Genomic DNA, 26,899 nt, shown 5'->3' with positions numbered 1-26,899 from the left:
GAAAAATAGATTTATGATAAACATTTCTATTTATTGGTTGCTATCCTGGAGTCCAAGATGAACTTTAATTTAAACGTTCAATTTTAAAACCATGGACTATATAATTAGCATATGAACCAGCAATTTCACGCCTACATATATACTCAAGAGAAATAAAATCTCATAAGCAAATGTTCATAGAAGCATTATCCATAGTAGCCAAAAAAGTGAAACAACCCAAATATTCATCAACTGCTTAATGAGCAAGCAAATGTGCTACATGTGCAACATGGAACGTTATTCAAAAATAAAAAGAATGACATATTAATACATTCTACAACATGAATGAAACTTGGAAGCTCATGGTAAAAAAAAAATAATAAGTAAGACACAAAAGACCATATATTGTATCATTCCATTTATGTGAAAGGTACAGAATAGACCAGTCCATGGAGATGGGAAGTAGATTAGTGGTTATCAGGATTGGGAAATTGGAAGGCAAAGGCTTCTTTAGGAGAGTGATAGAAATGTTCTGAAATTACTTTGCAGTAAGGGTTGCACAACTCTGTGGATATGCTGAAAAATCAGTGAAATGAGTGAATACACTGAAAATCAGTGAAATGGGTAGGTTTTAAGCTATACAAAATATATCTCAGAAAAGTTGTAAAGAAACAGACTATAAAATCCACCTGTCCCATAATGCCCACCCCCACCAACTCTCAACCCCAACATAATTTTGTTCTTCTAGTTGCACTTTATTTCTTTTGTCGTTTGCATTAAAATTATCATGTGCATGTCATCTCTCCTGCTAGACTGCAAACCCCTAGACAAGGAGTCTTGTCTCCTTCATCTTGGTTCCTTACAAAGACCTAAGCACAATTTGCTAATTCATGGAACATCTACTATAACCTGGCTGCCTGCCAGGAACTGGGAAATTGACCCCTGTCCTTGTACGTCTAACCGAGGTACTGGAGGCAGCACTAGCCTTTCCCAAGCGTCATAGTTATGACCTGAGCTGGCAGGTGGTGGAGGAGGGTCACAGAAGTGGAGTTTGGTCCATTCTACTTGGAATGAAAGTTGAAAGAATTTAAACAATGTGGGGGGTGGGGTGCAGAGCAGGTTTCTCTTCTAGTGATAATTTAGTGTCCAATACTTGTAAGCAATTTTTAAGAAATCTTTACTGAAACTAAAAATATGGATTCAAAAATAAAAGGCAAAAATAGAAGAAAGGGGGAAAAAGCCAAACAAAATGCAGAAGTATTATTTGGTCACTAAACCGTGCAAAGATACTTTTTAAAATTAAATTTATTGTTGCTTATACACAAATCTTAAGTCTGTATCTAGGGCTACCCAGTGAAATTCCTCTTCAGTCCCAGTCTCAACCTCCTCCCCACCACCGCATGGCCAAGTCACAGCCGCTCCACCCAAAGAGAAGTGGACCCGGCGCGCGGGGGTCTTTCATTTCCTCGTCACCCACCCACCCTGGAGCACAGCAAGCGGAGGTGGAGGGCGAGACCACTCACTTGAGTTTCTTGAAGGCCTCCTGGCCCCCCGCCACGTAGTTGCCCCCGCTCTCGATCTGGTCCAGCTTCCGGATGCGGTGGCCGGTCCGCGGGGTGTAGATGTTCCTGACCGCCCCGAAGGGCGCCTGGACGCCGCCGGTCACCTCCTTCAGGAAGACGTCGAAGCTGGACACCTTCTTCTCATGGATGACCACGCGGCGTCCCGCGAAGAACGGGTCCCCGTTGCGATACACCAACACGCTCTTCACCACCGGCTGGGACAGGTGGCTGGACCTGGCGCTGCTGCCGCTCATTTTCCCGCGGGACGCCTCCCCAGCTGGCTCCAGGCGGAGGCTCGTTCTCTGCCCCCGCGGCCCCGCCGCGCACCGGAGTGGGTCGCCTCCTGAAAGGACCGGGAAAGCGAGAAACCCCAGGTAGAGGAGAGGGGACGGCTCTGCGCCCCAGCGCACTCGGCGGAGACACTGCAGGCTGCGGGACGGGTGGACCTTCAAGTAGTTCCCCACGGCGTGCACAGCCAATCAGCGCTCGCAGCGAGCGACACCTGTTTCGCAAGCCACCTGCAGAATCCAGGTGTGCCACCTCGGGACGGGCGCTGTCCTGGGGGCTTTACACTCCTGGCCCGAGTTGGGACGGGACGGGAGGGAGGGAGGTGGGAACACACTCGCACAGAGTGTGAATATGACGGGACTCGGCTTCTAGCATCACGTCAACAACTGTTTCCAAACAGCTTACATTTCTTTTCTCTTGCTCCCTCACCTACACTCTCCGGTCCGCTCCCAAAATAAAGCAATTAAAACCGTGGCTGGAGCTGCCTAGACTCCGCTGAAAGTCAAGTATGTGGAACGCGCTAAGAGGGAGGGGGAGCGAGCGCCCAGGCTCGAGCGTGCAGGACCCTCGCCCTCTGGCTGACCAGCGCCTCCGGGTGGCGGAGCTCGCTGGGCAGCGCTGGGGCGAGCCGGAGGGCGGGGCGGCCAGGGTCCCCAGGCGCCCGCCGCGGCTGTACCTACCGACTCCGGGGCCGTGGGGGGCGGGCGCAGGCTGGACGGCCAGGTGACCTCGGCTGCCGCTAGCTAGAGCGGTCCCCGCCGCCGTGGCCTCTGCGCCTCCCTGGCCCTGCCCGCAGCCGCGTTGTTATTTCTCTCCGTTTCCATGGAAACCGCGGCGCGCGCCCAGTGTGGACCAGGCCTGGTGCGCAGTCTCCAGCGGAGCTTCAGGGCTGCTGGGGGCTGGGAGTGCACAAAGGGACGCCTGCTGTATGCCAGGCGCCTTGCTAGGAGCTGGGAAAAGGATTCCGCTGTACGTTGAGCGCCATGCGCCTCACTTTATGCAAGAACCGATGGGGCTTGTCACGAGAAAACCAAAGGGCTGGCAGTGCCCAGAGCCTGCATCCCATCCTTGCGTTTTGCCAAGTCAGCCTGTAGGCGGATGCAGAGAAGAGTTTCGAGAATATTAAGAACCTCAGTAAAGAGTTGTTCAGTCCACTCTGGGATGTACATCCCGTGGGATCAGGAAGACTGCCTTTATAACCTGAAGTCTTGCAGCCAGCTTCCTCCCAAGACCTTGCCAGGTCCAAGTTTCACTGTCCGCCTAAATATAATAGCCCCCGTTCATTGAACACTTAGCCACCTACCAGCATTCTTTCTGCTGGGCACTTTACATAAATTATCTAATTTAGCATTTACAGTAACCTTCAGAAGAAAATACTATTCTTTCTCAGATGAGGAAACTGAAGTGTAGAGAAACCAAAGAAGTTTGCCTCAGGTCACGTTCATGGGTTGAAAGCAATTCTCACTCCAGAATATCCTTAGCCACTGACATACCGATATGTCTGGGGCATTGTGGTCTGAGGCAGAACTGTTTTTATTAAAGTCAAGGAATACATCAATTCCTTGAAAGTTAACGGTTTTCAGAAGAATGCCCAAGAGAAAAGAACAATACAGAAAGAAAACGGGAAAATATGAAGGCTGGCTGGCTGCAGAGATATAGAGGTTGAGGGACAGATGCAGAAAGTAGCTGTGAAAACGTGCCACCACATAGCTAGGAGGACAGGACATCTGTTTTGAGGAATGGAAGGCAGAGGACTAAACACCAATACCCCCAAACACCCAAAACTCACTACCACCTGGGACAGCCCCGTGCAAAATTAATGCATGGTCCTTGTCCAAAACTAAAGAATTCAAGATGGCAACAGCAGAGCATTGAACCAGCACAGCCTCCTTCTGTGTGTAGGACCTGTCACCAGCCCAAGACGCTGCCCACCTCTATATTCTGATGCCTCTCATGATGGTGTCTCCAGCCCACATTTGTCTCCTGAGCTGCTTTTTGCACAGGACTTGGTGATAAGTGCTTAGCTATTGGCTCTCAGTGATGAGGGAAAGGCCTTGATTCATAGCATTTACCAGTTACTGTAGTTGACTCCAGACATGGCCAATTTCAGATTCCAGATTGACATCACCAAAGGCAAGAGCTGTGAAATTGTAGAAGAATACACTTAAGTCACCTGCAGAGCAGAGATAATAGTGACACGTAGGTGGCAATGAACTTGGAATATCTGTCATCTTTAATTGTACTTTATTCAATTTAATTTTTAATAATGACTATGTTCGATATTCCTGAAAACATAATCATCAACTTTCATCAGTAAAGGCAGCTCCAGGCACACAGCTGCTCCTGAATGACTTCTCCAGACCATCTAGAAGGCAGCCTGGACTCCATGACTATTGTAGGACAGACGAGGCAGGGCACCGAAGACAGCAGGAAACAGTTTTATTTGGCTGCAGCCAGGTTCAGAGGGCACAGCTTTTGCTGTAATCAATTAATCCTCCGAACCCCGAGTTCAGGGAGTTTCAAAGTTTTATACCCAGCATGTAAGGGGAGAGGCTCAGAAGTTCACTGTCTGCAGAAGTTCACATAAAAGCAGCTTTTTCTTTCACTGTTGTGGGCAAGTTAACCCTTCAAGGACCACACCTGAGAAGGAGGGAGCTTCTTCTCCCCTTTCTTTCCTCCCCCTGCCAGCTGTTACCATGGAGCCCAATTGGTAACTTATCTTAAAAATGTAGACATCTCTGTGAAGCCCAGCTCAAGGCCAGAGGCCTTGTTTGCTCATTTCTACAAATCTATACTGGATCCGTTTGTGAAAACTAGTAAGGGGGTGTCCAGCACCTAGAGTGCTGGTATCTTCCCTGCCAGTGGCCAGGTAAAACAGGGCGACATGAAAATAGGAAGTTTATCTACATTGAACTCTTTTGCAGAGACTCTTTTGCTGACAGTCCTAAAATGAGCCATGGTGAAGATTTCTGGAGAGACCCAGTTAAGACCTTTCTGTGGAGAAAGGGGTGCCACTCCTTGACCACATAGTCTCATGTGTTCTCAGACCTCCTATTTTCCTATACTCCTTTTCTCCACAAACAGACTCCACTCGTGTGCTCGAAGCTGGAGCATAAGCCTTTCTCATCCTCACACATTTAACACGGAAACAGCCGGCAGCGACAGCAACAACAAAGAGGTCACATATTTGCAATATCTCTCCCTCCCCTGCTGCTTGCTGGACTGGTTCTGGGGCTCTTTTTTCTTTTGCAGAATCGCAGCAGTGAGCAAGAAGAGACGGAGGGAAGATGCCAGAAAAGTTAGGTAAACCCTCCTCACAAGGGACTGAAGAAAAGTGCAAAGCCACTTCCTAGGGGTGCTGGGGACTCAGGCCAGCACACAGACAAAGGCAGGAGAAATTGCGCTTTTACGACTTTCCCTGAGTTTGTGACAGGCATTGAGAATGAGAGGGACGGCCAACAAGGACTCTGAAAGAAGTTCTGCTGCACAAATAATGCCACCAAGGCACTGTTGCCTCCTCAAGAGCCAGAGGAAACCTCCTGAATGCTTTCAAATTCTGTTTTTCTACCCAAATAATAAATGTTTTTTTGTAACACCGTGCTGAGACCAGACCACACCCTAGGTTGACAAGGGTTCTTTAGCCCGTCACCAAGTTCTACCAATTCTACTTCTCAACTGTATCTTGAAAGCATATGAGTCTCCAAACCCATTTCCACTTTCCAAATTCAGGGCACCATCCCCAGTGAGAGCACTGTGTCTTGGGTTTTGTTTCTGTACTGTCCATTCTCTGCACAACAGCCAGCTTGAGAGGTTGGCAGGGAAAGAAAATGGATTCATTTCACTTCTATTTAAGACTCTTCAAGCGCTTATCATTTTTCTTAGATGAAACGCAACATCATCCACATTGACTTCAAAGCCCTGAATATAAAGTCCCTATTGCCTTAATTCCTACTTCTCCTCCTCCAATTCTCCCTAAGCTTTTCCTAGGTTGAAGCTTGTCCTTCCACGTCTTCTCATATCCCTTTGGACATACCTTCTTACCCCCATCTGCCATTGCCATTTATTTGGCTCATCCAATGGGTACTTCAAGTCCCAACTTAAATGTCATTTCCAGAAGAAAGATAAGTACCCCCACATATATTACATATTTTCCTCCATAGATTATACCAATTATAATGGTAAATCTTTGTATATGTTTAATTATAAATCCTTATATATGTTTAATCTCTGTGGAATCATATATGTATGAATTCCCTAAGAGAAAGGATTGTGTTATTACTTAGCAACATCTTACCAGTACCTAGATAGACAATGGTACATAGGAAGCACTAACTAGTTATTTCATGAATGAATTAATGGAAAATTTGTTGTTCAAAAATTAAGTAAAAGCCAGGGCTGAGATTGTGACTCAGTGGTAGAGCAGTAGCCTAACATGTGTGAGGCACTGGATTCAATTCTCAGCACTACATATAAATTAATTAATTAATTAATTAAAGGTCCATTGGCAATTAATAATTTTTTTTTAAGAAATTAAGTAAAAGCTGGGTGCAGTGGCACACACCTGTAATCCCAGCGGCTTGGAAGGCTGAGACAGGAGGATCTCAAGTTCAAAGCCAGGCTCAGCAAAAGTGAGGCACTAAGCAACTTCGTGAGAGCCAGTCTCTAGATAAAATACAAAATAAAATTGTTGCTCAGTGATAAAGTGCCCCTGAGTTCAATCTCTGGTACCAAAAATAAATAAGTAAATAGGTAAAAAAAAAATTCAAAAAAATGCAAAATGCTTCTACAGAAAAAAAGCCTAATTTGAGAATTAAATTAAAAAAAAACTTGACAATTAAAGAAATTCTAAAACTAACTGCTTAGCTCTCAACATAAAAAAAGCCAGCTATATGCAGAAGAGAGCAGCCATGCAGGATACCAAGCTCTCTTGCCCATGTTCAGTTTTGAGCTCTCAAGGCAGAAGACTCTCAAGACAGAAGAGCTGTGTGGGAAACGTGGAGCTGTTCTGCAAAGGTCCATTAAAGAGAGCTGCTGCCTGTGCAGTGGGTTCCCTGAGAGAGCTAGACCTTTGGTTCCGTGGATAAGGACATGGATATTGCTGACCGCTCCTGCTGCCTGTGAGTCCCCGAGTTGAGGTGGCTCTCACAATGGCCAAGTTCTGCATGTCCACACACCATGCTGCCTACCCCAGGCAGCTGCGTTGATGGGGGCAGGTGCAGTGGTAGAGCACTGGCCCACTGTGCACGTAGCCCAGGGTTGTTCCATGCCAGCACCAAGCAGGCAGGTGGGTGGGCGAGGAAGGGCTTCTAGTGGCTGTAAGAGGAAACCCCTCACCTCCTCCAACCACCAAATTATGGTGTACATATTAGGGGATGAGAGGAACCCTGCTCACCCCCTCACACACCAAACCATATAGATTCCACTTACTTGACTTAATCCTTCCTTATCTCTTCATTCTCACTTCAGAGCTTAGGAAAGGTGTTCGTTTTATATGTCACCACATGTCTCAGGAGTTAATAATAATAAAGAGTAGTAGATTACCATTATATACCTCCCATTTATAAACTGAGAGGAGTAATCACAATGCCCTAAGGCAAGTAGCCTTGAGCCTTCTTTTCTACTAAGGCATAAATGGATCCTCAAGGCGTCTGTAAAGAAAATCTCAAGGAAACCCAAACCATGAATCCTATAGCAACCCACAGCTATTTGCATCCTACATAAACTAAATGCCACCTATCTCTAAGTTATGATTTTCTTTCTTTAAAAAAACATGCAATTTCCTGTTGAATGATTTCACATCTTTGAAAAGCTTTGAAGTGCTCTGGGGCGTGATGTGCTGGCCCCACATGGAGATGGCGAGTCCAGAGGCGGGAGATGGACAGCTAAGAGCACGCGACCAGAGAGCACCTGCTTCCTCCACGCTGCAGAAGGGCCTGTGGTCTTGCCTTGATCCTCCACCACTTGGTGCACGGGTCAGGGCAGTGCTTAGTAAACAGCTGTGGAATGAATGCATCTGTGCATGAAGAGTCTGGGGGCCCCGGGAGAGGGGTGCAACCTGAAGCGAGCTGACCCGCTCCCATGATGTGCCGGGCTTGTTAGATGCAGTAACGGATCCTATAGGATGCTGAGAAACCTCCATTCCCAGCAACATGGGGAAGTGAATATTCTGGATCATTCTCCTTCTAAAACAATTTTTTAAATGCTGGAATTTTTTTTAATGGCTAAATCTTTTTTAATGCATTGCTGACTTGACAAGAATGGAGAGAATCCAGAAAAGCTGGAAACAGAAATCCTAGGAAGGGCACAGGCCTTGGAATCAGCTCTGACCCTGCACGTCTGTGCCTCTGTCCTGCTTCCAGTGAGCCAGGATGGGCCCCGCTTTCAGAGCAAGTGCTGCAGGAGACAGCACCTTTTCACAGTGGTGTGAAAGGCAGAGGTGGGAGGAAGGGGCGGCAGCTGGTAGCTAGGAAATCTCATGAACAACTCCACCTTTGTGATCTAAAAACTGTGTGACAAAAAGTACAAGTGGCTCTGTGCTGGGAAGGCTCTCATGGGGCTGAGAAGCCAGAGGACTCAAGCTACAGGTAATTTGCACAGGTAACATTCCAGGAAATGCAAACTCACAGTCTAAACACATTAGACTTATGAGAAAACAATCCCTGAGTGACATTGAGGAGCCACCGCAGGCAGAAGCAGACCTGCAAACATTCCAGACACTGGGTTGTCAGAGCTAGAACACGAAATAACAAGGCTTAATATATTTGAAGAAATAAAACGATCGAAAATACAAGAGAGGAACATGAGACTAAAGTAATGGACAGGAAGGTTTTAAAAAATAAAACAGTAAGGTAGCATTTCTAGAAATGAAAAACATCGTAATTGAAATGTAAAATTCGATGTAGATGTTAAATTACAGATTAGTTACATCCAAAGAGAGAATCCTTGAGGTGGAAGAATTAAATCAAAGAAGGGATGGAGAAGACAGCACAGACAAATGAAAGATAGGGAGGAAACGGGTAGGAGACTAAAGTAGAGCCATTTACCAGGCATCTGACAAAGAAGGCAAATAGAGAAAATAGCACAGAGGCATTATTTGAAGTTTTCCAGAATTCTCCAAAGGGGTAAATCCTTATCTTCAGAAGGTCAAGTGCATTCTAATTGGGAAAGTCAGTTCATGGTGGACTAAACCTCAGTGTGAGAGGCAACACTTTAAAGCTGTTCATAGTTTGATGACTTTACTGTCTTCTAAAAGTCCAAGGCATGTAGGTTATGGTCAATCTTTTCCATTTCTGCCATTGTCCCAAAATACTGTTATTCCTTTGCTCAAAATTAATCTCAATAGAGTTTGTTAATTTTGTGAATCTTTTGAAAGAGTCAGCTTGGAGCCTGTCATCTCAATAGTATGGTTCCTTCCCTATGACATTAAATTCTGATTCTTTAAAAAGCTCTGTTTCCTTATATTTTCTTTTTTTTTTAAGAGAGAGAGAGGGAGAGAGAGAGAGAGAGAGAGAGAGAGAGAGAGAGAATTTTAATATCTATTCTTTAGTTTTCGGCGGACACAACATCTTTGTTTGTACGTGGTGCTGAGGATGGAACCCGGGCCACACGCATGCCAGGCTAGCGCGCTACCGCTTGAGCCACATCCTCAGCCCCTCCTTCTATTTTCTTAAGTTTATTGTGCTATTTTTCTAACTTCATAAAATGAAAGGAATTTGTTTCTGTTTTTTCGTGCCTTTCCATATCTATTATTAGAAGTTGGCAAACCATGGCTGTTGGATCAAATATGGCCAACTGCCTGCTTTTCCAAATAAAGTTTTATTGACACATAATTATGGCAATTCGTTTATATATATAGTTCATGGCTTCTTCTGCACTACAATAGTAGCAAACATAGGATCCAAAATCAAATATTTATTGCCCAGCCTTTAATTGAAAAAGTTCACTGACCTCTGAATTGTATCTGTGTTCTTAATTATACTGTTCATATATTCATTATCCTGTTTTTCTTCTGTTAATTTTTGAAAAAGATATATTACAGATTATTGTTCTGATTGTGGGGGTCTTAGTTGGTAGTTCTGTCAGTATTGCTTTGTCTTAGATCTCTGCGTGTGATACGGATACAACAGTGGCCTCTGACCCGGGGCTGGCCCAGAAGACCACAGGGAGAAAACTGAGGAGTGGTCAGTGGTGGTAGATGGCAGAGCCCCAGCAGGCAGGGCCTTGAAAGCCCGAAGAAGCAGGGAGGTGGCTGTGAGGAGGTCCACCTGGGGCAATCAGCATTCCTCTGAGGGGTGGAAGGGAGCCCCAGACCTCATGGGGGAGCCAGAGACCCTGAGCCTCTGGGCCATGTTGGGGAATCCAGGTTTCACCCTCCTGCTCCATCAGAGAGACCCCACAGTGAACCGCAGACCCTATTCTTCAGTTGCTGAAACTTAATTGTATAGAATCTGGAATTCCCTGGGAACAAGGGGGTGTGGGCTGCCCACCACCCTCGCCCCAGCTGTGCTTCTGCACCTGGGCTGGGATTTCCCTGAAGTTCCCCTCCCTGTGGATTAAGGTTAGAAACCCTGAAAAACATATGCCCAGAGGCCCCATTAAAGTACTCCGTGACTTAGGGATGCCACTGTGCCCCCAGAGGGATCCGCAGCTGAAGCCCTGTGAGACAGTCTCCTTATGGGGTCCTGCTCATAACAGGCCCAAGGTGTTGCTGGGTGAGTGGAACAGGCCAACCAGGGTGGATTCGAAACCCCACTTCTTGCATCTCAGGTGCAGGGAAGCTCCCAGAGGTAGATGATGGTGTGTAATATAAATAAAGATATAAATACCACTCTTTTCTTTGCATGAAGTCTCAAAGGCCAGGTTTTGGGTTGACTGGCTTTTTCTTGTCCTTCATCTCAGCAGAACATTTGTATACCTCCTAAGAGGCATAACATGTGTATACCCCTGTCACCCCATATAAATTAGGCCCAGGTGGCTGTCCTCCATTGTATCTCATGATATGTCCTGGTCACCGCAGTTCCCACTCTCAGGAATGTCCAGGAAAGTGGATGGGGTCCATTTAGTGAAGTGCTTAGAACAGGGCCAGGCACCTAGCTGGCCCTCAGTGAGTGCAAGGATGTTATATATGTATGAGGGAGGAGAGAGAAGAAGGGAGGAGGACAGAGGAGGTAGAGGGGAAGAGGAAGGCCAGGAAGGAGAGGGGACGGCAGGCCCCAACTTGAGTCTCAGCGTTGTCTACCACAGGGACTCTCATAGGAGCACGTCTGGCAAACTGCTCGGGGGACTCGCCAGAAATGTCTTTAGGGGACTCTGAGCCTTCTCCTGCAGAATGCCTCCTCCTGGAGGAGGCAGAGAATGAGGCGAGGTCACGGAGAAAGGCGGTCTTGGGTGAAGCTTGTGCTCCCCAGCTTCCAGCCTCCATGAACTGGCGGAGACTGGGCCACAAGTTCAAGATGCACCAGTGTGAAGTCTAGAGAGCACTGCACAGCGGCCCTTCCCTAGCTCCTGTGTAAACCTACCAGGGAAGGGGAGGGAGGCTAGGGGCCACCTACTGCGGGGCGCCATGGTGGAGGTGCCTAGCAGGAGACAGCGCCACCCAGAGGTAACAGGGCCCAGTGCCGGCGCCTGCCTTCACAAGCTGCAGAGGCTCAGGAGGAACACCAAATGCTGCTCCAGCAGACAGAGGACGTGGGGAAGCTGTGCAGAGCAGGGCTCACTTCCTGGGACTCTTGGTAGAAGCCGGGCCGGGTTTTACCAAGGATCAATGCACCTGTGCTCTTCATAAGGAAGCGAGAGTGTGACAAGCTGTGCTCTTTGCTTTTGGCCTGTTTTGCCCTTGGTCTTTAAAATATAGAGGTTTGAGATATGGAAATGGGAAGGTTTATGAAAAAAGGTTAATGGCCTCTACTAATTCTGAAAAAGATGAGTTAAGAGTGATTTAAGTACCGATGTGGGCTTTGTTGAAGATGGGAACCTCCGCACCAGGTTCACCCAGAGCTGCAGTGCCCCGCCAGCTTCATGACTCCCTTGTCACAAACATGGCACTTTGGAGGCTCCATTCTGAGGGATCTGATTAATGAGATTCTTTGACCAGTAATGCCACTTGTAAACTAGAGAAATCCTCGGAGGGATTCATCAACGGCCCAGGCCTTCTGGAGGCATTTAACTAGTCACCTGGAGGATTCTCCTGTCTCTAGACAGTTATTTCACAGCAAAGAAGAAAAAGTTGCCTGAGCTTCCAACCACGGTCAAGTTCACTGGAGTCAATAAGCATGTGTGTGGGGGGGGACCATGTAGCCACCACAGGTCAGCAAGGCACAGAACTTGACCCTCGGAAGGACTGTGCTTGCCTGCACCAGAGAGCCTGCAGATGGGACCCCAAACCCTCTCTCTCCAGGTGAGAGAGGTCTTTTTTCACACCTTTTTTAAGAATCTGACTTCTGAAAGGGACTTGTCTCATATTTGTTGGTAATAATGGACTTTTATGATAAAAGAGAACTTAAGAAAACTGCTGACTAGGAATGTTATTATTTAAAATGCATGCATGGGCCTGGGGACATGGCTCTGTGGTAGGATGCTTGCCTAGCATATGTGAGGCCTTGGGTTCCAACCCCAGCACCTCAAAAAAATTAAAATTAAGATGCATGCACATTACAAATGCATTCATCAGATTACTGAAATCTCTTACTTACTAAAGATGTGCGTCCATTTCACAGACATGTTTCTTGAACTTTGATCTCTAATTGTGTCACTGAAAATGTCACTATACTTCAAAAAAAGAGAGGTTATGGTGCTTATTTTCATATTTTTACATGATCTGGATTTGAATCTTGCCTTCATTGCTTAACAGCTGTGTCCCTGGGGGTCTGTTCTATATTAACCTTTTCTGAGTCTTTTTTTCCTCATCTATGAAATAGACAAGAAAATCTGCCCACGTAGGATTAAAAGAGCCAACAACAGTGCTGCATAGGTACTGGCCTGATGGATCTGCGCCTAATGAACACCATCTCTTATTAATCTTTTAATCTTTCTTCTTCACTTTTCCAGATGAACGTGGTGAGTTCCAGACGTTACAGAAACTGGCCAGACTCCAGAGCACAGCGGGGTGTGGGGAGGGGGCATCTCTGCCTCGAGTTCTGTCTTGAAGCTGTTGCCTCACTGCCCAGTGGACACTGTTGGTGCTCAGCCCAGCCCTCTGCTTCCCTCTGACCCTCATGTGTCCCTCCTGTCTTCCGTGTGTCACACCTGCTCTTTACAGCCAGCCCTTGGAGCAGCAGTGTCCGAGCTGGCCAGGGGCAGCTACCCCAATTCCCTGTACCCCCTCCACACCTACCCACTGTCCCTTTGCCCAGGACTGACCAGGGTGAGGACCACCCAGCACCTTTGCATTAAGTCAGGGTGACTGAGGCCTAATGGACAGAGCTGCCCTTGGGATCACTGAAGCTGTGCTCAGCGGGAATCACTCCTGGAATCACACCCTACCCACTGCTTCCCGAGAATTCCCTGACAAGCCCCTGCCTCAGGTCTGCTTCTGGGGAACTCAGCCCGAGACCCTGCCCACAAGGGGAGATGCTCAAAAGGGAGCTTCACCATGCTCCTACCTCCACTGCCCTGCAGGCTAGGAGGTCAGCCCAGCGCCTCTACTTCCCACTGAAGCAGGAATCCTTGAAAAAGCCAGTCCCTGTTTTAGCTTCCACACAGAAGTGGCCCTGGACTCATGCTAACTTATCATCCTTCTAATGGTTCTGTCAAATTCTGGGGTTCTGGAGGTTAGTTCTTCAACATGAATGTTGGGGGACAGGAGTTGGCCCCTTATGTCCATTGTCTGTAATTCCAAAATGCTGACTCTAGGTGATCCACACCCCTTCATTTTGCTTCTAGTTCATTCCAAAAAGCACCAGGTTTATATTTATCAGTTATCCTGTTTACTATCTGCCAAGTAGACAGACCCACCCACAGGTTCTAGAGTGGACTGGAGGGGAGTGTAAAGTCTGTGGTGAGTGAAGAAACACTATCAAATAAATGTCCCCTTGTGCCTCTCCATGAAAGTTCAGGGGCAGGAGCCACCAGAGAAAGATGCTTCGGGACTACCACGGTCACTGACTCATTTGGTCCTTGATATGTTTCCGTGTACCTGTTGGCAATATGTGCAATTTGAACAGTATTTATTTGGTTCTTGTACACTCTATTTCTGGAAAGTGAAAAATGAAGCACTATAGTGCTGTTACAGGAAGCCAGGACCCCAGTGAGCATTGACCAGACTCAAGGAGTAAGGAGTAGACCAAAGAGAGGGGCTGTGGCTTATTTTTCCCAGCTTTATTCAGGTATGTATATATACCTCATATGTTGTTGTTTTGTTTTGTATTTCACACTGAGGGTTAAACCCAGGGATGCTTTGCCACTGAGCCACATCCCCAGCCCTTTTTATTTTTAATTTTGACAGAGGGCCTTGGTAAGTTTCTTCAGATCTTGGTAAATTACTTAGGATCTCACTAAATTGCTAAGGTTGGACTTGAACTTGGGACGCTCCTGCCCCAGCCTCCCAAATCTTTAGGATTACAGGCATGTGCCACTGCCCAGCTCTACTGAGGCAAAATTGACAAATAAAAGTTGTATATCTTGAAGATGTACAATGTGGTAGTTTAATATATGTGTGCATTGGGAAACGATTACCACAGTCAAGTTAATTACACACCCATCCCCTCACAGTCACCATTTTTTTGCATGTGTGGTGAGAACGTTTAAGATCTCCTATCTTGGTAAATTTCAAGAATGTCACACAGTGTCATTAGCCACAGTCACTGTAGACTAGACCTCCAAGACCTACTCATTCCCATAACTAATGCAGAAAGTCATATGTCACCTGAAGACAGACAGGGATACCCTGGGAGAGATGTGTCATTAGGAGACTTTGTCATTTTGTGAACATCATAGGGCACACCTGTTCACACCTGTTCACACCTACAAAGTAGGGCCTACTGCACAGCTGACCTATGTGACATTCCTAAGTATACGCACACCTAGGTGTGGTATGGCCTGTGCTCCGAGGCCACAGCCCTGTGCAGCAGGTCATCTAGCGAACACGCAGGCAGTTGTGAAGATGGTAAGTATGTATGCACCGGAACATAACTAAACACAGAAGAGGCACAGCAGAGAAGCCAGGCCAGGGGAATTGCCTGCAGTCTAAACAGGTCGGTTTTCTAAATGATTCCTCAGAAGAGCGATTAGAAGCTGCTAGGCCCACGTTCCTCTCCAGCGGGACCCTGGAAGCAGAGGCAATATTAAAACTACCCTGTGAGTAATTCCACTTGTGGCATGACTTACTCTTTCCCACGAGGAGTTTATTGTGTTACTTTGATTCTCTAAACAGAAAGCCTTAAAAAAAAAAAAAAAAGGCTTTTGCTCTTCCGCAGTGATTTCGGGGTCCAGCTGCGAGAGACAAAGTTTTCACAGACCTGGACAGCCTGAGCTCAAGCCCTCCAGCGCGTCAGACACCTCTCCTGCCTTCCCTTACAATCACAGTCCTTTGGTCACTCGCAACAGGGGCGAGACCCGCCTAGATCAGGAGTTAATAAAATTGTGACTCATTTTCTTCTGCTTGACTCTACAAACCAGAGACTGGAAGAATGGTGTCAGCGAGTCCAACTAAGTTTTGTTTGCCTCTCTGCCAGCTCTCAATCACTTATGGGCATAATCTCTAAGTCGGCAGACACAGCTCATTTCCACACGTCTGAACCAGTGGTTGAACAAACGAGAAAAGCCAGCACGTGTTTAGCAGTCGGCGCCTTTTCCCCTGAAGAATCCCGGCGCTCTGGGTCTAGGATTTGGCTTGCTGCCCACTGGAGAGAGAGCGAGAGTGGCGCATACCTGAGGCCGCTGACTGTGTTGCCGTCCTTGATAAACCGCTCTAACACTTTTAGAATTCAAGTCTCCAAGCAAGGAAATGAAACTGGACTCCCCCATCTCCAATATTCCCGGAGTTTCTATCCCATTTTCGCACCCCTGGAGGATAAATCTGTTCAATGGCCTTAATTCTACACAAGCTCAGAAAAAAAAATTATTATTATTATTATTATTATTATTATTTACATCAAAAGACCCACTATGCTTTAACGCCAGCCCGAGAGCCAAGGGCTTCAGGGTCTGACTTCATCATCATGAAAAGAACCCACTGGGAAATGCTTGGGGGTCCTGTTTGGACTGCTGGTCAGTTTTCAGGGATTTGCCTTCGTCCACTGACAATCACTGAGGTTGGAGAGCACTGTCTCCACACCTGGAATGTTCTGCTTTGTTTGCTTTGGGGTAAAATGTCTTAAGTTACAATGGATTATAATAAACACAAGACGGATAAAAAGAAAGCTACCTCCTACTGGGAACAATGAAGAGAGAAGTTAACCATTACAAAATAACAGTTTTGCAGGAAATCGCATCACCGATACAGAAGTTATTGGTTAACTGGAGTCCAGTTTCTGGAATTAATGGAAAAGTTTGCTTTAATGAACTGTGTTATTCTAAGGTCATTCAGAGTTCAGAAATTCTAATCTAGAAAATGTATATGGGTCAATAAGACCATGCTGGTATAGGAAGGCTAGGTACTCCAATATTTTCTACCCAGACATATCGATTTCCAACTTAATTATAAGCCAGCTACTGAAGTTTCAGTGATCACACAAAATAGCATTGTTCAAACCCTCAGTTTTGTGAACTATTTGGTCCCTTCCCAATGGCATTTTCAGAGAGAGCAGTAAAACGTTATTAAGTGTGGATTCAAAAAGCACAGGAAAAGGTTTTCAGAGCATAAACCTTAAGCACAGTACAACCTTACCTCATAGGTCCCAGAACACCCTGATCCCTGCCCCGCTGTAACTTTTAACCACCATGAACTCAACTTTGAAGGAGACAAATGGCAAAACAAGCTAGTATCAGGAATTGACTCAAGCCAAAAAGAGAAAGAGGAAGAACCAAATCACATTTCTTCTGGAAGAAATTTTTATAAATCTGTAAAGTCCTGGGGGTGCTTTTTAGTCAAAAGAACCTTACAACTAGCTGTGTTGGCTAGACCATGGTCGTGGGATAGCACCACCACCACTTGGGAACGTGGTCACACTGTTCACACCACAACCACATCAACTGAGTTGTGTGCACCCTTAATGTCTCACACACTAAGCGTCATTGACTTTCAGAAAATGTTAATCGACACATAAAATCATCCATGTTGATTTAAGAGTGACTTTTCTATACATGCGTATGAGGTCTGACGATCCTTGGACCAGGGCAATGGGCATCTCCCTACCCTCAAGCATTTATAATTTCTTCATGTTGGAAATTTTTTGAAATGTACAATTAATTGTTGTCCGCTGGGTTATCTAGTCTGTGCTGTATGTCATTAGAAGTTTCTCCTCTTTTTCAACTCAGAATAAATTGTGCTCATAAATATATTTACTTTTAAAATGAAATTTTTGAAGTCTTCCTCATGATTTAGCCTTGAAACAAAGAAGTTTTAGGATTTCCTTAACCAGTATTTTGCTTGCATTTTCCTATTAATGTACAAGAATGTTATATGATTAAAAAAATCTACTTCTAAATAAGTCGGAGAGAATGGCAGTTATCAAGTATACAAACAATAGTGAGTGCTGAAGAGGATGTGGGGAAAAGGCACTCTCTTACATTGCTGGTGGGTCTGCAAACTGATGCAACCACTCTGGAAAGCAGTGTGGAGATTCCTCAGAAAACCTGAATGGAGCCACCATTTGACCCAGCTATCCCACTCCTTGGTTTATACCCAAAGGACTTAAAATCAGACATACTATAATGACAACACCACACTAATGTTTACAGCTGCTGAATTCACAATAGCTAAACTGTGGAACCAACCTAGACGCCCATCAATAGATGAATGGATAAAGAAACTGTGGTATATCTACACAATGGAATATTACTCAGCATTAAAAGAGAAAAAATTGTGGAATTTGCAGATAAAGGGATGGAGTTGGAGAGTATTATGCTAAGTGAGGTTAGCCAATCCCAAAAAACTAAAGGCGGAATGTTTTCTCTGATTAGTGGATTCTGATCTGTGATGGAGAGTGGGTGCATGGGAAGAATAGAAGATCTTTGGATCTGGCAAAGGGGAGGGTGGGAAGGGGTTATGAGGGTAGGAAAGACAGTGGAATGAGATGGACATCACTACCCTAGGTACATGTATAATTGCATGAATGGTGCGTCTCTACACCGCGTACAACCAGAGTTGAAATGTTTCGCTCCATTTGCATACAATGAATTGAAATTTATTCTGCTGTGGTGTACAACTAAGAACAGAAATAAATAAATAAGTCTGAGAGCACTTTCAGCAAATACAAACTTTTAAAAAATCTTTGAGATAAGAAAGTGTGGTGTTACCGAGCACATTACAATTATTCTATCTTTAAAGCCTATGGCATACACTCATTAAGGTGTCCTACCCCCACCAGCTGAAATGTCAAACACTCTGAGATCAGAAACAGCATTTGAGAAGTAAAATCTTTATAAAAAGAAAATATGCTGTCTAATATTAAATATCTGTGAATTGCATGCAGAGGCAGAGCCTGAACCAGATATCAGGTCCCCACAGACTGTGTCTTCCTCCAGGTGGAGGATGTCCAGTGGAGGGTGTCGACTGGAGGATGTTCGTTTGCATCTTTATTCTGAGCAAGTCTTTAAAGCAGCAGTGTGTGGCAACACTCTTCCATCCACAGGTGCTTTTTACACTACTGGTTTCAAAACTTACAAGTGAGAAACGGAAATGCAGTGGCAGGTCTCACAACCCAGATGACAAGGACCAAGGTGTGGTAGGTAGCCATGTAGAATCCAGCTGTGTTTCTGATGTCTGACTACGGATTCCCTGCGTCATTTAACTTCCTGGGACAAGCTGGTATTACCATAGTTCATAACAAGCAAACCAACCTGGGAATGGTGCTCCCTCGTGTGGCCAAGTCCTTGAAACTCTTCAAATAAGATTATGCATTAGGACCGCAGAGAAGCCCACCCCCATCTGTACCTGCTGCGTCCAAACAGGAAACGCCTCCAGAAGTTGGACTTTCACTTTGGGATCAGGATGTGAATACTTCACACAAACAAGTCAGAATGCATTTTTAGGTCATCAAAATAAAGGAAAATATAATCTAACAGTGCTGGAGTCTGGTACCATAGTTTTACAAATTTTATTTATCTTTAACTGTGAACACATATTCATTATAAAAATTAATGGAATCCACTTATGTTTTCATACATGCATACTGCATGAATTTTGCAAATTTTAATGTCTAGTATAGTGAAGAAAGTCTCTCTCAACTTTAAAGGTGTGTCTCTACACCATGTACAACCAGAGAGTTGAAATGTTTATTTATTAAAATAAAAATATTTATTTTTTAGTTTTAGGTGGATACTATATCTTTATTTTATTTTTATGTGGTGCTGAGTATCGAATCCAGTGTCTCATGCATGCTAGGCGAGCATGCTATCACTGAACCACAACCCCAGCCCAAGGAAAATATCTTCTTTAAAAAAAATGGGGGCTGGGGTTGTAGCTCAATGGTAGAGCGCTTGCCTTGCATGTGTGAGGCACTGGGTTTGATTCTCAGCACTACATGTAAATAAATAAAGTAATGGTTCATTGACAACTAAAAGAAAAAAAATTAAAAACTGGTCCTGGGGCTTGTGGGTCCTTTTCTGTATTTTAAAAAATAGAATGGCTCTCAAACAGGAGTGATTTTTTTTTTTTTGCTTCTCAAAAGACCATGGAAATTGGGGCTGGGGTTGTAGTTCAGTGGTAGAGCGCTTGTCTAGCATGTGCGAGGCCCTGGGTTCAATCCTCAGCACCACATAAAAATAAATAAATAAAATAAAGGTATTATGTCCAACTACACCTAAAAAATAAATATTAAAAAAAAGACAGTGGAAATATTTGCAAGCATTTTTGTTTCTAATAAATCAAGAGAGGGGAGCTACTGGACCGGTGAGTAAAATTCAGAGATACCGTTAAACACCCTGCAGTGACAGGACACCTCAGCCGCAGAGAATCCCTGGACCACCATGTCAGTAGACCTGAGCTCATGACTCCCGACATTCTACCATCCTTTTCATGTGCAATATAGGAACCTTAAGCTTTTAAATATATAGAATTTATCAGACACAAAACCAAACACATCATCTCTAAAATCCCAGCAATAATACTAGAAATTCAGAAGCCTGATTCTCATAAACCCAGCTTCATGTTTGATTGCATTCTTTTGGACTATCTATTGTGCCTGATAATATGATATATTAACAATGTTCAGTCACTGCTTTTCAAAATAGAAAATGTGTTTGTGTGTTTTGGTTGATAGCGACCAGGAGATACAAATTCAGATATTCTAGTCCCTTGGAAAAACACAAGGAAAGCAAAATTGTTTGAATTAACTCCAGGCGGGACTGAATACTTTCATTAGAAAAACATGCCTGCTAGCAAAGTCCCCACAGGGAGCAGGGAGGAAAGAGAACAGATTCACCCGCCTCATCGCTCCTCCAGAACCAAGGAAAAGCAATTCTTTTAGGACCAAGACCCCTGGCCTGGGATCCCTGGATCCGGAGACCCCATAAAAATAAGACAAATCTGACACTATTTTCAACCTGTCAAAATTTTTTTATGATGAAATATTTAACTACAATAAAATATCCTGAGATCACTAAAATAAGAAGAATATAGACACTGGTTGTTGCATAGAAATTCATTTCATTAGATGTTACATGGTAGGAATTTCCAGAATCTTTGGAAGAAAATAATTAAAAAGCCTTTTATGTTTAAACAAGAACTTCAAAACTACTGCCCGGGGAAGCTGGTCGTTAAGATGGAAAAGTAAAGCCAGGATACCACAAAGCACCAACTTCGCTTCTCTGCTTTGCTCCTTGAAGTTCTTTGTACAGATCTTGTGCCAGAACATTTAAAAAAGAGTAGAGCCTCCCAAGTTCAGATTGGTGGGCAGCACAGTAAGAACGTCCCAGAAGAGAGTGCAGAGAGACCACGAGGCAGACTTGTAGGCCCATTTGAGACCCCTCCCTACACACCAGCCCTAAGGATCTGCATTGGTGGGGCTTAATGAGAATCCTGCGTTGGACGCTTGGTCCCAGTGTGGGGCTGTTGGAGTGGTGGGACCTCGTGGAGGTGATCACATCATGGGAGCACACCCTCTGAGGGGATTAAAGCTAGTCTCATGGAGTGAGTTCTCATGAGAGTGGGTTGTTATAAAGTCAGGCCACATGTTTGTTCCTAGGTTCCCTTTCTGCTCCTCCACCACATTGTGATGCAAATGAGGGAGCCCAGAGGCCAAACCAATGGGGCCACAGAATCTTGGACTTTCAAGCTCAAAAACTATGAGCTAAATAAACTTATAAAAAAAAAATAAAGTATCCTGCCTCAAGTGTTTTGTTACAGCAATAAAACAAAAACATACTACAATGCTACCTTTTAGGTGAGTACATACTAAGAACAAAGGACCCACTCTCTCATTCTCTTCCTTGCTCTCTGTCACCTGCTCTTCCTCCACCCCAGGGGTGTGTGCCTGGTGGAGCCTGTCCTAGATCCTTTTCTCCTGTCTCTCCCTCTTTGTAGGCGATATTCTGCACTCATACAGCCCCACTTATGATCTATGTGCTAAACCCACTTGGATATATCTAGCTTAGACTTTCTTCCCAGATCCAGACCAACTTATCCAAGTGTCTGACCTGTTATATTTATTTGACAGTCTAGAACTCAATGTGTAACTCACAATCCTCCCTCACTCAGCACACTCTTGCTCCTGCTATAATCACAGGTTTCGTCTCTACCTCGTTACGGATTGAATTGTAGGCCCCTAAAATCTGTCAGTTGAAGCCCCAAACGTTCAGTGTTTCAGAATATGACTGCACTTGGAGGCAGGACCTTTAAAGAGGTGATTAAGTTAAATTGAGGCTGTTAGCAGGTGGCCCTAATCCAATAGGAGTGGTGTCCTTAAAAGAGCAGATTAGGACACAGAGACACCAGAGATGTGCTTGTGCAGAGGACCCAGGAAGGATCCAATTGCAAGCCAAGGAGAGAGACCTCAGGAGAACCAACCTTGTCCACACCTCAACCTTGGACTTCCAGCCTCCAGGGCGGAGAGAGGACAGATGTCCACTGATGAAGCCCCGGTCTGCAGCCCTAGCCAGCTAACACACCTTCTCCTCTCATCAGCCATCCAGGCTGCCCCGCTCTGCTTCCTAAGCATCTCCGAGGACTCAGATCTCTCTTGCCCCTCTGCCGCCCAGTCCCTAGGAGGTCAGAGTGATCACGTAGAAATGGAAACGGAATCTTTGCCTTTGGCTTACAACCCCTCAAGAATGAAATCAAAACTCCTCACCGAGGCCAACAAAGCCCAGCCTGATCTGCCCCTACCCACCCTCTGGCCTCCTGTTAGAGTCACCAGCTCATCAGCCCCCACCCCCAGGAACAGCCGCCTCTGAGAGTTCTTCCTGTGCACAGAGACACTAGTCTCCCCACACATCCTTACCCTGTAGGACAGCTTCCTTAGCCCTCCCTGTCATCTGCAAGGCGATGCTCACGCACGCTTTTGGTCTCAGTCTGAGTGTCCCTTCCTCAGAGAGGCTCTCCCTGGCCACCCAAGCTAGGTGGGCCTCCTGTAAGTCCTGCCAGATGCTACCCTGCTTTTCCGTGGCACTCTGCATAGTGCACAGTCATATTGGAACACCTGTCTCCCCTAGATAAGCTCCCTGAGGCTGTTTCACGCCTCTCTTTTGGGTACTCCCAGCAGACAACTTTCAAGAAATACAACTGAGGCCCCAACGGCACAGAACTCATGCCTCCTAAAGGTCTGCTCTAAATCCAGGATGGCCTCATTTTGATATCCTTGACAAATTAAATCTGCAGATTCTACTTCCAAGTGACGTCACAGTCTGAGGTTCCAGATGGACATACCTGTGTCGCAGGGGGGTGCTACTCAATCCACCACACATAGGGGCTTTGTTTCATTCACTTTTATCCCTAGAACCCAGGATAACATCTGGCATAGCATCTATTCTTGATACACTTGTAAAATAAATGGCTGTACTAAGAAAAGAAGTGAAAGGGGGGAGTAGGAGACCCCACGGAGGTGCCAAAGCAGAGCACCAGTAACAAAGCCAGTTGAAGACAGATCAGCAGATGCAAACTCCAAGGGGAATCACCTGAGGACCCATTACCCAACTCTTGGAGCCTCATCCAGACATAAACACAAAAGCCCGAAGAGTAAGGACTTGGGCAGACAGGGTATGGAAGGCAGAGGCTGGGCTGTGTGAGTCCCGCCCCCGCCAGACATCAGACAGAAAGGGGAGGGGGTGCCTGTCACTTCAAGTGTAGGGACAGGAGTTTCTTGAGGTGACCCCAGGAGCCTGAGGGGTTTCTCACTTACACATGAGCAAGCAACAGCAGTTTTGCATGGGGAAGTAACCATTTCCTCTCTAAAAGTGCTTGAATCCTGGGGTGCAGAGGTAGCAATAAAAATATCACCCTGGGGGTGTTTTTAAAGGATCTTGCCCCAAAGAGCATATCAGAGAGAGAGAGAGGCATTTGGTCATGAGGGGCAAAAAGGGGCAGAGCTCAAAATGACCAGGACCGATGCTGTCCTTCTCAAGGGAATGGCAACCAGATGGGCCCAGCAGGAAGCAGGGGAGAAGGCCTCTGAGAACCCCCACAACCCGAACAATAAGAGTCAGCTTCAAAGTCGGCCCCACCTGGAGGGTGGGATGCCATCTTCCAAAACCAGCGTCTACTTTCTCCTATGTTGCATCACTGCCCAGCAGTGGCAGAAGCAGCGTCATGGAGTAGGAAAGGTGGCAGGAAGGTCTGGGGGAGCTGGCACAGGGTCTCTGATAAACCCAGCCTAATTACCTCTTAAGATTGGGAGCCACCTCGTCTCAAAGGCATGAAAAGTTAATTTCGGCTTTACTATATATTACTGCAATTTCTAAACTTGCTTAGAATGCCTGCCCGTGCCTTGAAATCACCCATGCCTGGCTTTGCTTGGCCAGATAATGACCCTCTCTGAAACTCTAGTGGCACCTCATAAATTCTGATGTTGGGATCTAAATTTACTCCCTAAGTGCTGGACCATTTAGATTATTAAGCTACTACCTGCCTTTGTGTTATGCTTGTCAAAATCCTGTTATCTGTAAGTTCTCAAGACACACACACACACACACACACACACCCGCCGCCTTTTTGCAACTTTCTGTGCTATAAAGCTGTGCTCCTAGAATGCTGGAGTGCTGTCTTCTATTCCCACGGGTTTCAGGAGAGACAGCCCTGGCCGATAGGAATTGCAAACTTGCTTTAATTTGATTTAAATTGGAGTCGGTGGTCTTTTCTTTGCATCATGGTTTAACATCCCCAGCTGCACCAAAAATTCTCACCTGCCTCCAGGCCCAGCAAGGAGAAGAGAGCCAAGTCTTCCCTTTGAATGAAGATTAAAGTGTACTGCCGCAGTCTGGCTGGGCACAAATGCCGCAGTCTGGCTGGGCACACAATCACGAGCCACCACACAGCTTGCAGATTCAAACAGCAACTCTTTATTCCCGAACTCACACCAGCCGTCTACAATCACGTTCTGGGGAAATCCACGTTCTCTGCCCAAATCCACGTTCTCTGTCCAAATCACTATTCACTGGGCTTCTGTCTCCCAAAAAATACTCTGAATCCCGTGAGAACTCAAGGGGAACTCAGGCAGCAGGATACGCCCTATTCCCAGCAGGAATAATCTTAAACCTTAAACCTGGAACCTAAACCGGGAACGCCCTAATCCGCCTTGGTCCTTGAGCAAGGTCACCTACATTCAATGTCACTGCAACATGGGGTACGCTGGCAAGGAAATTGTCATACCTACTTGGCTAATGGCTCCCAGCAGTGTACATTAATATATTGGGTTTAACACTGCAAATTGTTGAACTGAAATTAATACATAGGCCGGGTGTTTGGAGTTACTGAACTAAGACAAAGTGAACACAGAACTGCAGGACCAGAAGTCATGGAACCTGCCCAAGTTCCAAGGGAAGCACTGGCCTCACTCCACAGGCTTAGAGGGACTGCAGAGGACAAAAATAAAGTGGCTTCTATGGTTACACCTCAGGAGTCTCACTGTTCCAATTTCCCTTCACCGTGGTGTCAGGTGATCCTTGCTGGGTCAAGAAGGCCATAAACTATTTTCTTTCTTTTTTTTTTTAAAGAGAGAGGGAGAGAGTTTTAATATTTATTTTTTAGTTTTCGGCGGACACAACATCTTTGTTTGCATGTGGTGCTGAGGATCGAACCCGGGCCACACGCATGCCAGGCGAGCGCGCTACCGCTTGAGCCACATCCCCAGCCCGCATAAACTATTTTCAATACCAAACTGCTCCTCTCCAAAAGTCCCTATCTCAGTAAATAACACTTCCATTTCACAGATGTTCAAGCTGAAAATTTAGAGTCAACTTTTATGCCTCTTTCTCCCATATCCATCTATAAACCTTATCAATTCGGCCTTCAACATGTAACAACAAGCCCATCCCATCTCCCCTTCTCCACCACCTCTGCCTTAGCCAAACTGTCACCCCACATCTCTCTGTCACCTTTTCCCATGCAGTCAGAGTGCTCTATTAAAAACAATACAGGTTGGTGATGTAGCTCAGTGGCAGAGCATTTGCCTAGTACATGTGAGGCCCTGGATTTGTTCCTAGAACTGCCAAAAAAAAAAAAAAGTCAAAGAAAAACTAAAAATAAATCAGATTAATACCTCTCTGCTCATTACTTCTTTGCTCAGAGTCCCACAATTGTTCCCACCCTTCTCAGATTAAAGTCCAAATTCTTGTAATGAATTACAGGGACATGTGTTTGGACAAGTGCCAGAGTTTTCCCAAGGCTTTGAAAGGGTCACCTGAAAGCAGTCTCATTGTGCTGAGGGCAAAGCTTAGAAGACACACACCCACAAAAAAGAGTTATCACATATTTTCTCAAAGAAGTATCTGTGAAAACATTGAGCATTTAAAAAAAAAGATTTAGCACATCATTAAAGTGAAAAATCTACCTGCCATATTCTCACTGCTCAGGGCTCTTTCCACACCACCTGGAAGTAATGTTTCAAGTGCTCCTAGACCTCAAAACCAAGTCCAAGTTCTCTTCTGTGACTGCCTCCTCCTCTACTGCCTTCCTACTCCATTCAATCTGAGCCCAGTGCCCTGCAGAATAAATATTTCTCTCTTTTAAACTCCAGATTCATATGCAGAAATTGAATGGAAATCTGTGAAACACGAGTCTGCTTTGCATTACTACTATGGAAGAGTAAATTTATCTATTGGCTGACATTTTAAAAATATGTATGTATACTGTATGTATTATGCTCTCAGAATTACTATTTTCATATCTTAAAGACTGAAATTGGAGTGTTTTGCTATTTTTAGAAATAAAGTATATAAGCTTTCTTTTTTTCTTTCTCCATAGTGCACAAAATAATGGTACCTTGAAATTGGTTCATCTTGTTTATGTTTCACCTTGTTCATCATGTTTAATAAAACAGAACATAAATCGTGTGTATCTCATTCTTAACTAGCAAGTTATTATATCATTCCTTATGACAGCTGGGGTTTGGGGGCTGCGTTAAACTTAAATGTAAATTAAGTGATTTGAGGATGCCTAAATAACCTCCGGGCTTCCAAATTGCAGGTTTCATTATATGAATGGAAATGCTCCAGAAACTGCAAAGCATGAGCCACATTTTGTTATTTTTTTTTCTTATTTAATAATTACTAGTTGACAGGAATAATCGATCCTTTAAAACTGTCTGATCATTCCAAAAGCCGAAGAACCTAGGCTACACAGTGGATTTGCACAGATTGGCAAAGATAAATGGGTCTCTATCGCCCCCGAGGCCGGCCGGCTAAACCTCACACCTCACAAGCCCAGCGGCAGAACACGAACTCCCATCAGCCACCAGACGCGGGAGCCGCGCCCCCTAGGCCTCTTCTATGCATGCGCAGCTCCTTGCGCATGCCCAGTGACACCCCCGCGCATGCCCAGT

At 45.4% G+C, this 26,899-nt stretch overlaps 1 protein-coding gene across 1 annotated transcript in view; it reads right to left on the bottom strand.

Annotated features, from left to right (window-relative positions):
* The window catches only part of Dcdc2 (doublecortin domain containing 2), a 130,632-nt gene extending 128,008 nt beyond the window's left edge, over nucleotides 1-2,624 (bottom strand). The window contains exons 1-2 of the mRNA XM_046452502.2: nucleotides 2,510-2,624; nucleotides 1,503-1,884 (exon numbers count right to left, since the gene is read on the bottom strand). Of these exons, the coding sequence (XP_046308458.1) occupies nucleotides 1,503-1,795 (293 nt within the window). The 5' untranslated portion in view covers nucleotides 1,796-1,884; nucleotides 2,510-2,624. The remainder of the gene's footprint in view (nucleotides 1-1,502; nucleotides 1,885-2,509) is intronic.
* Nucleotides 2,625-26,899: the final 24,275 nt, after the last annotated feature.

The sequence above is a fragment of the Marmota monax genome, unplaced genomic scaffold (genome assembly GCF_021218885.2).
Source record: "Marmota monax isolate L192 unplaced genomic scaffold, Marmota_monax_Labrador192_F-V1.1 WCK01_AAM20220418_F8-fsc00141, whole genome shotgun sequence".
Taxonomy (NCBI): domain Eukaryota; kingdom Metazoa; phylum Chordata; class Mammalia; order Rodentia; family Sciuridae; genus Marmota; species Marmota monax.
This window is presented reverse-complemented; position numbering and strand designations above follow the sequence as displayed.